The following is a 15,547-nucleotide window of genomic DNA, read 5'->3' as shown; positions in this document are numbered from 1 at the left end:
CCAACGACAGATTACGTTTGCCCCGCCACTCCACCTCAAAGCACCCCCTCCTCCCATTCGCCAATTGTGATCTCGTCAGCACTATCCTGTGGCACGTGCCTGTGACCATTCATTTCTAGCTAAAATTAAAAGTACCTACAGATACTACCAAGTTGCTGCCGTGGTCCGCTTTCTGAGTTTTTATGAGATCAACCCACCAACAAAAAAAGAAAATAATGAGAAAATGAATGTAGTCTACAAAACATAATTATGTTAAAGAGGATTATAAACAGTAATATTAGAATGTATTTTAGGAGCTCACTTCAGATTGTGCAATGGAGCCAAATACAAAACAGTGAAGGAGCAACAATATGTCCTTGGAGTTTGTAATAAATCAGATCTGGCCCATCCACCATGCCTCTATTCCAGATTCCAACCATGGAGAGCTGCCGGTTTTCATTTAAAAAATGAGAATCTAATCGTGCCTACTTCGGTACAATGTGATTATATTAAGACTTAATTTCCTCAGTCAAGTAGATTTCAATAAGAGACAAGATGAAGCAGTTTGTTCTTTCAAAGTCTTATGCTAAAGCCTTATGAGCCACTGACTGACATACTGCTGGACTTTCATCAGCAGGAATCCCTGGTTCACTCATAACGACGACTGGGAAACATTACTGTTTATATCATGAGTGTACTTACATCCCGAGTGTAATGGTCTTCAGAGATGAACTGAGGAGATTAAGTGGCAATAAGCATTAGGTGATCATTGCAAGCCAACCTACACAGTGAATACTAATTATTCTAATGTAGCTATGCATAGCCCTGCTCATTTTGACACTGTACAATTTATCCGCTTCAGAAAAGCCTTTTAAAAAGGTGGGGGAGGTTTTGCAGTGCCAGGAGGGACATTACATCTTCTGATTTTGTCTGGATAAAAAGGGTTACCTTCATTTGATATCACCAACTGGCCTGCATTATGGAAATAACCTTACAGCGGACTAAACTGAAGAGAGGAAGAAAAGAGGGCAAGTGACGGACAAAGATGTGAGCACTCGAAGTTCAATATAATAAGAAAACCATTCAATAAAGCTGTCAGGGGGAGACACCAAAAAAGGGCTTCCATCTGAAATGAAGCAGCCAATCCTTTAAGCCAAACCGTGAGTGACGGTCGGTTCCGTCAATCGATCACATCGCTGCCACCCGTGACCCTTCCCCACCTATGCATCCATCTATCCATTCTGACAGACCGTCCACCCATCGCTCTTTCTGCATGCAAATACACCAGAGGAGATAAGGAAAGGGAGGTAAGCGTGAGTTGAGAAAACAAAAGAAAAATAATGCAGAGTCCAGAACAGAGGGGGGGGGGGGGGGGTATGTGTATGTGTGTATGTGTATGTGTATGTGTATGTGTGTGTGTGGTTTCCTTGGAGAGCTGAAGGGGGGAGGAATCATCTGGAAAGAATGAAGAGGAGGGATAAAAGCAGAAGAGGGAGGGGGCACCGACTGGTACAGAGACGAGAGCCTAATGAGTGGACGCCCTACTAGTCAGAGTTGTGATGACGAACGCAAGGGGAGGGGGAGGTAATTGGCCAAGCGGGTAAAAATACATCTCGCAAGAGATATCCTAATCTCTGAGATCTGTAGGATGAAGTGATGGCTGCCAAAAGGAACAAAAAAAAGGGAGGGAAAGCTCAAATGGAGGCAGAGGAAAAGGCTGACCGGGAGAGGGAAATATATATACAAGACAAGAAAACCACAAGGAAAAAATGACCAAATAAAAAAGTTGGTGGTGCGAGCTAGGGGGGAGGAGGATGGTTTATTTAGAAAGGATGAACAAATGAGAACACTTTGGTTAGTTTAACAAGAAAGATTCTATGTTAGTTTACATAGCAACTTTCTCTTCTTCGAGCTATGTCTATTTAAATATGCGTTTAAACTCAGAGACCCATCGCTCTAATTGCGACTGGCATAGCGGTGAGTCCAGCCCCACCTCTCTCCTACTTCCCCACCTTACTCCATCACCCGCTGGTGTTCTTCTGCCGCAAACAGTAAAAGCACACACGCACGCACGCACACGCACGCACGCACGCACTCACGCCCGCACGCCCTCCTTCCCCCTAGGAGTGATTGTGGCATGCCAGGGATTAATTCATGAATCACTGACGAGAAAAATCAGCTGCAAGCTTGTTTTGGAGAGAGGTGGTGTGGGTTGGCATGCGGGAGGGGGGGAAGAATAAGTTCCCTCTGAAAGCTTTTAAAAGATAAAAAAAAAGAGGGAAGGAAGAACCAGACTGCTCCCAGCAATGAATGAATATAGGAGGTGGTCGATGAAAAGGAATGAAAAGGAAAAAAAAACCTTAGGGGCTTTGGTGACCGGCACAAGTCAGCAGAGATGCCTTCTCTTGGTCTGTCTGTCCTTTTCGAATTTAATAAGAAAAAACTGTTTTAAGGATGCAGATTGATAGAGCGGGGATAAGGGTTGGGATATGAACACGATAGATCCTGCATGACATATACAAGACAAGAAAACCAATTGCTGAAATGCTACGTTCTCATAAGCAGATTCACCAAACACGGCTCAGGTCCAACCAGACTGTCAGAGTGAACGGCCAGAAAATGGCTTACATTTTAAGAAAAAGACACTAATCACCCCTTCTCCAGAGGCGCCTTCCCTCTGTGGGAGTGGGCACAATGTCCTTTGATACAGGTGTATTACGCCGAGTCCTTTGATACAGATTAATCATCGGTATGGTGAAGAAGGCACAAACAAATCCTTTCTCAGTGTGTCCCCTGGCTCACTTGAATGCCGAGGGGGAGAGGGTGGTCCTAAACAAGGGGGACTGTAAACAATTGCGTCCCAGTATCGTGCTCCCTCCCTAGTTTTCCTGCAGGCAGCGGATATTTGTATGGTTGACAAAAAAGAATAAGAAAAACAACGCACGGCTGCTGTTGCCTTTAAAAGTCGTTTGTTTTGTGGAATTTACCTTCATGAGTAAAAATGGTTACTTCGCTGATCATTTACAGAAAACAAAGCTCTTAAAAAAGCGCCCTGGTCTTGGACGTTTATTGCATAAATGTGGTACATTACGGTGTATCTTTAGTATGCAGTATTATTTAGGGCTGTGCAATTAATCGAATTTCGATCGCGATATCGATTTTGGGGTCAAACGATCTCCAAACTCGTATAATCGAGTTGAAACGATTAATTTGACATTTTCCGTTTTACAGTAGGCCTAGAGAGTTTATGAAAGTTTATGAAAGAGACGCGCATGCGAAAGCATTCAACGCGGCGAGAGGGAGTACAATCTAACAGGCGTGCTGCATCAGGAAGTATGCCGTTGGCAGGAGGCGGGACATGACAGTGAACCGCCAATCAGCAGCATCGACTGTTGACAGACATGTTGGAGTAGACCTACCGTGTGGAATATTAAAGTTTCAGTAACGTTACAGTTTGATGAACGATAACAAGCTCCTATAGCAGACTTTAACTAAGAGTTCATTAAGGCAGAACTGCCAAGTAGGCTACATCTTGTATATGTATTTCTGTTTAACAACAATATGATTTTTATTAGCCATGTGTTTGTGACTTTTAACTTTGCTATGGAGAAATGCTGGGACCGTTGTTCTCTAGACATTAAATAGGGAATGTATTATTTCAGTCGAGTCATTCGTCAGTGCATTTGGCTGAATATATTGTATTCATGAAATGTTTTATAAAAATCAAATGTTAGATTCAGAATGTTGTGGCAGACAGTACACTTACACACGAAAAAGGTTTTATTTTGGATACTTACACGTGTTTCTATGTCATAATTGATTGTGTCAATCAATGCATGTTTTCAAACTCAAAAATAAATGTTTGAATAATCGTGATATCAATATTGACCAAAATAATCGTGATTATGATTTTTCCCATAATCGAGCAGCCCTAGTATTATTTAAAGTAACACATTTATTCTCTCAAATTCCTTTTCTTCAACATGACCCGGTTCTGGTCTGCAGATGACATGTTTCCGTTATACGACTACTCATCCATCTGTTGAAAGTATTTGATTGTATTTAGTTATAAAATAATCAATGCCAATTGAAAAAGTCAGACCAAATTGTAATTGCCTGTTGTTCACGTTGCTCAGGGCGTCATGGCTTCCTCCTGCCTGCCAAAACGAACCCCATTGAATGCATTAGATAAGAGAATGCCCAGTAACACGATTCAACTAATTATATTTCATTAATGCGGCCGATACCAATAATAGAGCAAAATGGATTTTCTTACACACTGCTTTAAATGCCTAGTAATAGTGTACCACATGTACATAAATATATGTTAAATGCCTAGCAAAAGTGCGGTGCTTAATATCATTACCTATCCGAATCGATGATAACGTCCCTGTTAACCTAATAGTATGTACAATTTGAAGCTACCAACCCATAGCTATGTGGCTGATTACAACTGATAATGCCCATACAAGCGATTGATAATGTGGCACGAAACTGGTGGACCCATGCAGCCAAATTATACAAGAATAAACCAGCATTGGAGCGCAGCTCAATGTTAACAATGCAAACTCCTCCCCGCTATCTGACTTATCTTGGTAACGGGCCAACCTCCAGGGCGAGGTCATCAGCAGGAGATCACAGGGGAGTCCTGCACTATCTCCTACACTGGCAGATAGTAGCTTTAGTGCCATACTTTATAGCCCACAAAAGAAAATGTTTACTTACTGCCAAAACATCACAATCAACGTCTAGAAGCGTTGGCCAGCACTCACTAAATGGCGGTCTTTCTGGAATGGTTACAGGAGATTGTTAAAGAGGGATTATGTTTGGGAGGGTGAATGGTTAACAAGCAAAATTAACCATGAAATAAAATGGCAGTGGGAGAAGAATTAGCAATAGTCCAGAACAACCGAAAGCCAAGACAGATGAGGGAACCAGGATGAGAACGGGGTAAAGAAAGACACAGAATTACACATTAGAAGGGAATGCAGGGTGAACTCCAATTACACAAACAAGAGAAAATAAGAACTTGGGCCTTGGGGGAGGTTGGGATTAGAGCAGGGAAATGAGATGTGGCATGGGCAGTTTGTATAGGCTAAACTAGAAACTCTAAGGTTGACAAAGGTGAAAGAGACAGCCAGGGAATTTAACAGTAAGACAGGGAAGGGGTGAGGGAAAGAGTGTGAAAGAGGAAACTATTGCGAGGGAGAGAGCTGATTTTAAGGGGTGTAAGAGGACTTACAGACATTCCAATTACAGAAGGAGAAGCGGAAAATTGATGACTAAGGAAAGGAAGAGACTGGGGGAGAGGGAACGGCGGAGAACAAAGAGGGGGATGAGTGGAGGTAAGGGAGAGGGACGAAGCCAAGAGACAGCAGCTTACCACGCAGATGGATCAATTATAGGGACCAAATTACCAAGGAAAGGAAGCAGGGGCATTAAGGCATGGAGTAAACAGAGACGGGGAGACTGGGTTCATGGAAGAATGTTCCCAGAGGCTAAAATAGATGTTGGGTCGCCGAGCACACCGATAAGGGAGTCCAGGAGGGGAGGAGGAGGGTGTCGGTCAAATGGAGGAGACACCAAAACCCTGGTTTTACAAACAAAATGGTGGGACACGCCGTTTTTTAGCAGCAGGATTGGCCAGGCCTGTTGACAAAACACTTGAGACGGCAACAGCACCAGAACAGGTTACTGCCAGGAGTACACTATGCACATTGCTTCTGGGAGAGTACAAACCTCTCTCCAATTTCAAAGCTACAGGGATATTGTTTCAGTGATCATGTAGTTTGCCAGCAATGTTTTTTTTCCAAATTATACAATACAAACGTAGCCTATGCCACCTCCAAAGGCTACCAGAGGAGTCCATGCACAAAGGAGATGTGCTTTAATTTCTTCTTCAGATACCTTTTCTAAAAATGGTTTATTCAATGTTTGAAGAGTCGCACTTTGACCCATTGGCCAGTCCGTCATGTTCCATCAGGAAACTTGAACAAAATAAAAAAAACAACAACAAAACCCATGGGTGTCTGGAAGTGTTTTCAGGGACCTGACTTTATACCCACCACCCACAGACGTGACAAGGCCCCATCACACCAAATTCAATTTCCTCCCCTGGCCGGCTTTTCCACTGCGGATAATAAGTGTGAATTCAATGTGACCTTGTCAAAGTCAGGGGTGTGTGTGTGTGTGTGTGTGTGTGTGTGTGTGTGTGTGTGTGTGTGTGTGTGTGTGTGTGTGTGTGTGTGTGTGTGTGTGTGTGTGTGTGTGTGTGTGTGTGTGTGTGGCGGGTTGCAGAAAAAGAGCACGGCTCGGTCAAGTCTACGTGTCTTAATAGGTCTGTGCATAGACATGCCGCAAACACAAGGGTTAGAATGTTTTAGTGTGTAGTGTTGGTATGCATTTAAAGGGGGAAGGCATTCTGGTTCCAAAAAGTAATGACAGGGGTAAATATGTGAGGCTGCAGGTTACCCACATGTTTGTTTTGTTGGTTGCAGGTGGATGAGGAAAAGAGACGTGATAGTGTTAAGAAAAGAACAGTGAAAAAGTTAACAGTAAAATAGACTTGAAAGAAGAGCGGCAAAAGGTTGTGATTGGAAGTCGACAGGAAGCAGAGAGGGTGAGAAAGACAGACAGAGAACCCTAAGGCAGCGGGGAGAGCGAGAGAGATGTGTTCTCAGTGTTGTCAAGTCCCCAGAGCAGGCCTTTAAATGTTTTCAATAACACATAAGGGCACTGCATCATCCACCAGTCAATACGAGATCAATAACGCAAACCACTGCCCTTCTGCCTTGCACACTACATTTAGACACATTAAAGGTGACTGCTAATGAGCTGCATGGTGGGGGATGGCCACGCACACGCAGACACGTGCCGAGGACACCGCCAAGGGCCTCCAAGTTAAAGGGCCCGGAGAACTGTACTCTGTAGAGTACACTACAGTGTCTTTCTGTAAATAAAGAGACTAGAGTTGTAGAGGGATTATAGTGGGCTCCCCAGCTATCAATGTTAAAAAAGGTCCTCTGCTCTCTTTACCACAGAGAAGGTATTTTTTTGGCGCTCGAAACTGTGTGTAGTGATTGTTAATAAAGCGGTAGAAGGAGGTAGTGCCTCCACATTAAAAATGACCAGGGGAAGTCTTAAGTCTTCCTGGAGTGCATCAATCGCTCTCCGAATCCTCCTTTATCCCCTCTGCCAAGATGCCATGCCGAGGAATTTAAAAGATGATGTCATCCTAAACCTTACAACCAGAAGAACTGCACTGCCCATGCCCCCAATCTAGAACTACACCAGAGGAGATCATAAAGAACCCATCTTGAAGAGACCATTCAATTACTACTATTACATTTGGAAGAGTGGCCGCTTCAATGAGTCTCCGAATGGCATGTCTGTCCCAAAGGTTCATTTGCAGGAGAGAAAATGGGTTACCTAAAATGTTTGGGTATTTACCTCAAAATCAGCATTGCACCTAGTGATTAAGAGACACAAGGTTTAAGCCTCCGATATTAATTACAGATGCAGCAGAATGTAGTGGTGGAGTGTTCGCGTGACTAAGTGACTACAAACTTCTGCAACCACCGTATAGCGTTATTTCGTTATTTTTCCATTGAAGAATGCTGAAATGAAATAAGCCAGTGCAGCATATTGTACTGCTTCAAGATATATTAACTGGGAACGTGTCGAAGTGCATTGTGTTACGAGTCTTTTAGCAAACCAAATGTAGGAATGCGAACCCTTGCATTTTGGATAGAAAGTCTACCCCAGAAACTGCGGTCAAACTACCCCATGTATACGTTTCTGAAACCCCTCCGCTCAGAAAACCCATTCATCTTAATGACACCTTGGCCTTCTTTCTAACGAAGGCGGGATTTCCATTTGTTTCTTTTTGAAAAAAAAAAAAAAAGGACCGACTCCGTTAATCTGGCAACCCTCTGAGACAAACACAAACATCTCAGTGGGGTGCTCTCAGTGTGACCTCACAGTGGGTCGCCTTTTCTGCCAGCTTGTACAAGTGGGAGGAAGGTGGGGAGGCGGGGGGGACTAGAGAGAAGCGCTTAAAACCTGGGGAGTGAGCTGCAATGGAGCTGTCCTGTTTCGGCACAGTCAATGCAGGAAAGCCACTATCATTAACTTTCGAGTGCAAGAAACGCATACTTCTCCTTTAACACTGTTTGAATGGAGCAGGGGGTGATTAAAGAAAAACTGAAAGCTGGGTTCGGCGGGCCGAGATAGCAGGGTTGGTGGTGAATGTGACATGCGCTTTTTCAGAGGAAACATTAATGCGTGTGCACACACACACACACACTCACATGCGCACGCAGAGAGATGGATGATTAATAAGGGGGGGGTACCCGTAGGACAAGCTGGAAGTCAGATGACATTCCTAATAATGACATGTCAGACTGCAGAGTGTGTGTGGGATTGTGTGGAGAAGTAATTGCACTTGATGGTCTTCTCTTGTTAATAGCAGTGGTTGCGAAGCACTACGATGCAGCAACTGCTGTTCATTGACTTCCCTCCCAGGGGACATCCATCCTGGGTGATAGCATTTGACCTAACTGACAAACTCTAATGATGGTTGACTTTGGGGTTTTGTCTTTCTTAATCAAAACGAGACACAGAGCAAGACAAATTACTTTGACATTTATCGACAATCAATACTTACCTATGTCAACATTTCAAATGTAATCCCTTTTGAACATAAAAAGGAAGGATTACATTGATTCAATTCCATTTAACGAAGCAAGAAGATTTCCCGTACAACTGTTGAAGTATTCCTAGATTATTTTAATGGAACATTCATTGCTTGATAAGAGGCTCTCCTCCAAGTATCTATTAAATATTTCCGCTTGCCTAGCCTAAATAGAGTAAATACAAATCTGACTTAATCAAAAGGCTCATTGCATGAGCCTTCAAATTAGACTTCACTCCTTGCCAGTTCTACCGTTCCAATGGACCAGTGATGTGGTGCAGATCACTGCACCACAAAGTTACCCACCAGTCTCCATTTACACCGCAAAACAGACTTTTATGTCTAAATCAACTGACTGATTAAAACAGGGGAGGCTGGTATTGATCTCCCTTTACAACAAGAAGACTTTGTCCCAAGAATATTTTCATGCATGAGTGTGTCAGCGCATGTCAAGACCAATGATGCATCCAGGCCCAACGAGAGAAGAGAGAAGACACACACACACACACACACACACACACACACACACACACACACACACACACACACACACCTGACCTTTTCACAATCCGTCTGGCATTTACAGGGCCAGTGCGAGAGGGCTAGGACAGATAATCTACATAATGACAGAAGCCCCCTCCACTGCCATTAACACAGAAATCACAGAGGGTCTAGCACCCCTCATTCTACCACCATCGCACTAATGAGATACTAAGACAATCTCTTTTTCACCTTTTTTTTTTTCCTCCCCTTCCTTTAGTAGAGGGGGAGACTGAAAATAATAAATACTTCTCTCCTCACATAATCCATCAATGCCGTTCCATTTTTAAACGACACTGGAGCCAGGGAGGAAGGTTCCAGATGTGTGAAGAAGATTACAATGTTCTTCTAACAAGGAACAAGTATTTATTTATTTGTTCAATAAGGTTGCCATGACCATTTAGTTAACAACACTAGCCTAATTACAAATAAAATAATATTTTTCTTTACTTTCTTATCGGTGAAATCCATAATACTTTTTTTCTGGCTCAGTATCGTCCGCCTAGCAAACTTATGTTGGATGTTCCACTGGTGGTGAAAACAATTCATTTTTTCCAGACAGGCAAAGTAAATTGCGAAATAAATATGCTTACAGTGGAGGAGGTGTAATACATATCGGATTGTAACATTTGATGGTTTAAACTTTCCAATATGGATGCTATAAAAATCGGATCCTGTGTGCCATTTGTAAAAAATTCAATTATTAGATGGTAGGTAAAACAATACACTTTTATGTGACAGGTCATTTTAAAACCACACATTTATTTTCCCCCTGTCTGCCTCCTTCTGTCATAAACAGTAAGGCCTTGAGTCCAAAGGGAAGCAGAGAGAGAGAGGAGAGAGAGGGCATCTGAATAACGAACCAATGACTATCAGCACTCAAACAAAAGCTGTAGACGAGGCAGAATGAAGGGTATCAGTGGAAATAAAAGGTCCAGAGAACAAGGCCTCCTGTATGCGGCGGGGGAGATGGGGGCAGGGCCATGGCGGAAAAGAGTGGCTTCGGGGGGCGGGGGGCGGGGGGCTGGGGGGGGTTGGTCTCCTGTCTGAATCTGCTGCCGTGTGATTACAACTTCCAAACTGATCCTGTGAATAGAGCACAATCCCACCCCCCCCCCCCCCCCCCCATTTCCTGCACCAGGCCCCAGAGGAAACCACCTGTTTGTGGGCTGGTTGATGCGGCATTTGTTGTAAAAGACTGAGGTTGCTGTATCAAGGTAAAGGAAATAAGGGGCTGGCTTCTATGTGGAATCGAGGGGGGGGGAAATATGCGGGGTGGCGGGGCTGAGGGTCCCCCGACACCATGACCCTGCGTTTCCACTGGTTGCTCGGCCAGACAGCCCACCCACCCCCCCTGCACACAGCCTATTCAGCCATAAGACAACACAGGACTGGACACACTGGCCCCTGCATCCCCCTCCCCCACCCCCACCCCGGCGCTGCCAACTGAAGCCCCCGTCCTTCCTTGATAAAATAGAAAAAAACGTATCCATGGTAACGGGTCAAGCCTTTCTGACCCACATATCAGGCACTCAGAAACTTAATTGGGAGGGGCTTTACAGTGTTATTTCAAAGCCCACCTCCTCATCGCTGTAGATTCCCAGGAGAGTAATATGTGCCCTACTTAATTATATATATTTAAAAAAGACAACAAACAAAAATTTGACAGAACAACACATGCTTAGGCCGATATTAGCATTGAGTGGAAGTTTTAATTAGGAAAATTTAGTATTTTCTTGCGAATAAAGACTTCTATGCCTCACAAGTCTAATGTTTACGTGAAGTGCCATTTCCCACAAAAAAGGAGCACTGAAATGCATTTTATCTATTCTGAGAGGTTTATGCAGATATTTCAAATGAAAGAAAGGATAAAGCCATTTCATTTGACCTTGTTTAACAAATATTTTCCCTATTTCTTAAATATGCAAGAATCTATTTTTTTGTTTTTCCCCCTCTCCCTCAGGCAGAGCATTAACTGTAAATGGTTCTGGACATAAAAAGGTCCATTGCATGAATACATCTAAAGGGATTCATTTATAGATGTTATAGCTGTTTCAAAACAAACAACCAACAAAAAACTAGAAGTAGACTATTCCTATAGTGCTGCTCGGCCAAAATGTTAGACCTAGTTTAACATTGTTGCCCTGATTATCAGACAAAACATAAATAACCTTAAACAATGACGTAGAAGGAATGTTTAACTCTTTCAGGGCAACGTTTATTCATATGCAAATGAGATATGGTGATTTATTTATTTTAATCTTTGCCACATTAATGCATCTTTCCCACCGGGTGCAATGCCATGTAGGTCTATTTGCACACAGACGGAAAAACAATTACGATCGGGTTCAGAGTTCCTGCTGAACAGAAACCAACAAAATACTGGTTGAAGCGGCAATGTTTTAAAATGGCCCACTCACTAGAGCACAACTAACAAAAATGCTTGTGGAAGGTTTGATTTTTCATTTATCTGAATAATTCTGTTCAGTTGCTCAACCCTGGTGTGGGTGACTGTAGGCCTACATTAAAAGCTGGCTTATAATTCCCTCTCCACCGACCTGGAGCTAATAGAGTTCGAGGTGCATGAAAATAAGAAATAACAATGGGGAGGTAGATGAATAAAATGACGAGAATAGTTTCAGTTTATTCAGCACCAAGGACACGATATGGCAGGGTCTCTGGTGTCGTTTCTACTCAAAACATCAACTGTTCGCTTACTGAGATCCACCTCGCCAGGCACCTGTGAACAACACCTTGCTCCTGGCGGCCACACCTTACTGATACTAAACATGGCGTTGAGTCACCGAAACCAGGGTCACAGCCACGCACCAATAATTGCTTATCAAGAATCCAAGACCAAGATAAGATGCACTACCAAATCTGAATCAGAGTCACCAAATGATGTTTGCTTTCAACTCTGTAAGAAGAAGGCAAGGTGTTGAATCACCTGGACGTTTTGTTTTAAACCTGTAACCGCCCTGACAGGTGGTTAGTCTGCATCATTTCCGTGTAACATGAAGGGATACGTTTAACATATATAAAATACGACATATCTAGTTGCACATGTTGGAAAGCACCAAACGATTCACAAAATAAACTCTTACCGTGAATAAATAAAAACGTGGCCAAGATGACGAGTCCTGTGTTTCTGGAGGAGCCATGGCAATCTCCAGCGTAATGTCTCGACATGGCGATAAAGTCCCTTTCAAAAAACAAAAGAGCAGGCAGTCAATGTGTCGGAACACGAATAATGTAGCGAAACCCCTGAACAGAGGACCGACGCTGGAGTATGCGAGTCCAGACTTTTCCCCTCGGCACAACTTGGGAGTACAGGACACCTCAGAGGTCCGACGGAGATTCTCCGCTGCGAGCGTCCTTTAGTTGTTTCTGCCTTCTGGTATCGAGTCTGTTTTGAATTGAAATCAAGCAGGTGAGATCCAGCGCTTTCAAAGTGGCTCCTGCACGAAGGGTGAATGTTGTGGGAAACCGTCCGTGCGCGCTCCCACCAACTAGTTCCTAGTCCGACGCGAGCTAGCTCTCTGTGCTGCTGTCCGAGCGGGTGAGTGACGGTGACGGTGTGATGTCATCAGATAGCAGGCGGCCTCGGTCTCTATGACAAATATAAAGCAATTAGACGCACGCCACCATACATGGGATTTAGAACAACTTGTTGCCGGGGGTTACATAACCCAATACCGAACCGTGTAGACCCAAAGAAAATAATTAGTGTTAATTCGTCAAATTTTGTGTCGTGTTCGGAACATTAAAATATAGCCTATTATTTTACCATCATAGGCTAGTCTACATTTTTCTTTTTTAAACGACACAAAGGCTGAAGTTATCTTCTCAACATCCACAATGGCATTGTCGAATTGCCAAATGAATGAACCTGCCATTTAAGCTAATACATTTATTTAATTATGAAACATAATATAGTCCTACATGAATAAAGAGGTAACACACAATTAGGATATAACCTAATTCAGCAGTTCCATCGGCGTTACATGAACTACGTGGAAAACGAAGATCACATCGCCCCCTGCTGTGGGTTCCGAGCACAGATCCTTGAATAGACACGTAATCCGATTTTACAACAGGACGACGCGATCGATGCATAGCCTATTCGTTGATAATGAACACAATATAAATCCAGCAGCGGACACTAACAACGTTTCATAGTGAAAACGTATATTACGTGGCACTTTTATTAATTTATTAGTTCTCCAGTGTAGGGAACGTATCCCCACATTGTATCAGAGTTTGTCCTATTTTGTGTGTACAGAATTCTGGGGGAATTATCTGGTTTATATCTAATCCCTATTCCCACGAGCAGACGCTCTAATTAGGCCTATCTTCATTATTTAAATTTTTTCATGTTTGCCTCTCCCTCTATTTCGGCTGGAAATTACCACATTTATTATGGTTTCACCTCCCCTTGAAGTTTGTAGAAACCAGAGGCCACCCTCCCCATAAGCAAAGTGAATCCAGCGTTTGTATATGGAGTGTCACACATCAATTCAACAAATCAATTCACGTTAATAAAGTCTGGCTGATTTGTCATTTTTCATGTTTGAGTTTGATCCTGTTGCCTTTCGTGTGCCAGTGAAGCTGCATTCAATTGGAGTTATCCTCAAAATGAATGTGTGCTGCTGACACCTCCCATTTAGCCCATTAAGGGCCCGGTCGCCTCTACTTTAATTTGTGCATCCATTTCACATCTGCTCCACAGATCACTCCCATCCAACTCTATTGTTCTTATTCTTATTCTGATTCTATACCGCGCACACGTTTTTACAGTCTTCTCTTTCATTTTCGTCTTTCCATCCACTTTTTTCTCTGTCTGTGTCACTGCGTCTCTGTCTCTGTCTGTCTGTCTGTCTGTCTGTCTGTCTGTCTGTCTGTCTGTCTGTCTGTCTGTCTGTCTGTCTGTCTGTCTGTCTGTCTGTCTGTCTCTCTCTCTCTCTCTCTCTCTCTCTCTCTCTCTCTCTCTCTCTCTCTCTCTCTCTCTCTCTCTCTCTCTCTCTCTCTCTCTCTCTCTGTCTTTCTCTCGATGCTTTTTTCATTTTCATTGTTCCACATGTCCTTCACTCTCACAAAAGCTCCTTTCAATTCCGGCTCCGTCCCTAGACTTCCCCTGGGGTCTGTCAGACTGATACCATAGCCATACTTAACTGATATCGCTCATTGGCACTGGATTCATTAGCCTCTGATTATTATTTACCGTAGAGGGAGGGGTGGCGGTACCGGCTACCACTCTATGCACCACTCATATCACAAGCCACTGAGATACTTTGAAGTCAGATTGTCCCCATCACCCCCAGCGTCCTACCCACCCCTCTATTTGGACCAATGTGTGTCAACATTTTCTATCCCTCTGTAATATATATAATTTTTATTGTTCTTCTTTCTCCCACTCTTTCTGTGTCATAAAACAACCCCAGTGCACCAAGTATCTCCCGCTCTCTCTCTGTCTCTCTCTTTCTATCTCTCTCTCTCTCTCTCTCTCTCTCTCTCTCTCTCTCTCTCCCGACGCCCTCTCACATACATTCCATCTCTCGCTTGCACTCTGTCTCTCTTTCTCTCCCTGACTCTGTTCTCTCGCTCTCCTTATCTCTCTCTTCCTATCTCTATCTCTCTCTACCTCTACCCATTTCTCTCACTCTCTCTCTTCCTCTCATTCCCTGCTCTCTCTCTCTCTCTCTCTCTTCCTCTCATTACCCTCTCTCTCTCTCTCTCTCTCTCTCTCTCTCTCTCTCTCTCTCTCTCTCTCTCTCTCTCTCTCTCTCTCTCTCTCTCTCTCTCTCTCTCTCTCTCTCTCTCTCTCTCCACGCCCCCGCCCACCCGATGGTAATTATGGAGAGATGGGTAATAGTGCTCAGAGGAGAAGATAATACCTTTAGCTTAATTAAAGACATTTATGGGATGTAAAGACATGTACCCAGAGGGTTGCTTGCTCCCACACCAAACCAAAAGTCTTCCTTTCTTTCTTTTTTTTTCTTTTTCATCAACCCCAGTCCCTAGGTCTCTGGTATGTAAATCATTTTCATTGCATTGTGATACTGACATGAATACAGCTAGTTAACCCATTCCCTTTTGTCCCACAGGATGTGAAGGTCAGTTATTTTATATGGGATTTATTTGCATGTTATATTGCATAACTACATATGAACAGGGTCACTGGAAATATATATTTTCATACAATTCTTGTCTATCAGCTGCACACACAAGCACTTAGTGAAGAGTCCCCTGACACCGTCTTCCTGTTGATTATCTTGTATTTGACTGTGTCATTTCCTGTTAGCCCCTGGACATGACCCAGTCATAGCCCTCTGGATA

At 43.4% G+C, this 15,547-nt stretch overlaps 1 protein-coding gene across 2 annotated transcripts in view; it reads right to left on the bottom strand.

Moving 5' to 3' along the window:
- LOC130391273 (nectin-2-like) overlaps positions 1-12,812 on the bottom strand; it is a 77,972-nt gene extending 65,160 nt beyond the window's left edge. Inside the window, exon 1 of one of the 2 annotated variants that reach the window (XM_056601320.1) lies at positions 12,316-12,812. In XM_056601320.1, coding sequence (XP_056457295.1) covers positions 12,316-12,400 — 85 coding nt within the window. In that variant the 5' untranslated portion in view covers positions 12,401-12,812. The remainder of the gene's footprint in view (positions 1-12,315) is intronic. The other variant, XM_056601321.1, reaches the window with a different exon arrangement.
- Positions 12,813-15,547: the final 2,735 nt, after the last annotated feature.

Source organism: Gadus chalcogrammus, chromosome 11, assembly GCF_026213295.1.
Source record: "Gadus chalcogrammus isolate NIFS_2021 chromosome 11, NIFS_Gcha_1.0, whole genome shotgun sequence".
NCBI lineage: Eukaryota > Metazoa > Chordata > Actinopteri > Gadiformes > Gadidae > Gadus > Gadus chalcogrammus.
Note: the sequence above shows the minus strand (reverse complement) of the source record. Positions and strands in the feature narration are given on the sequence as shown.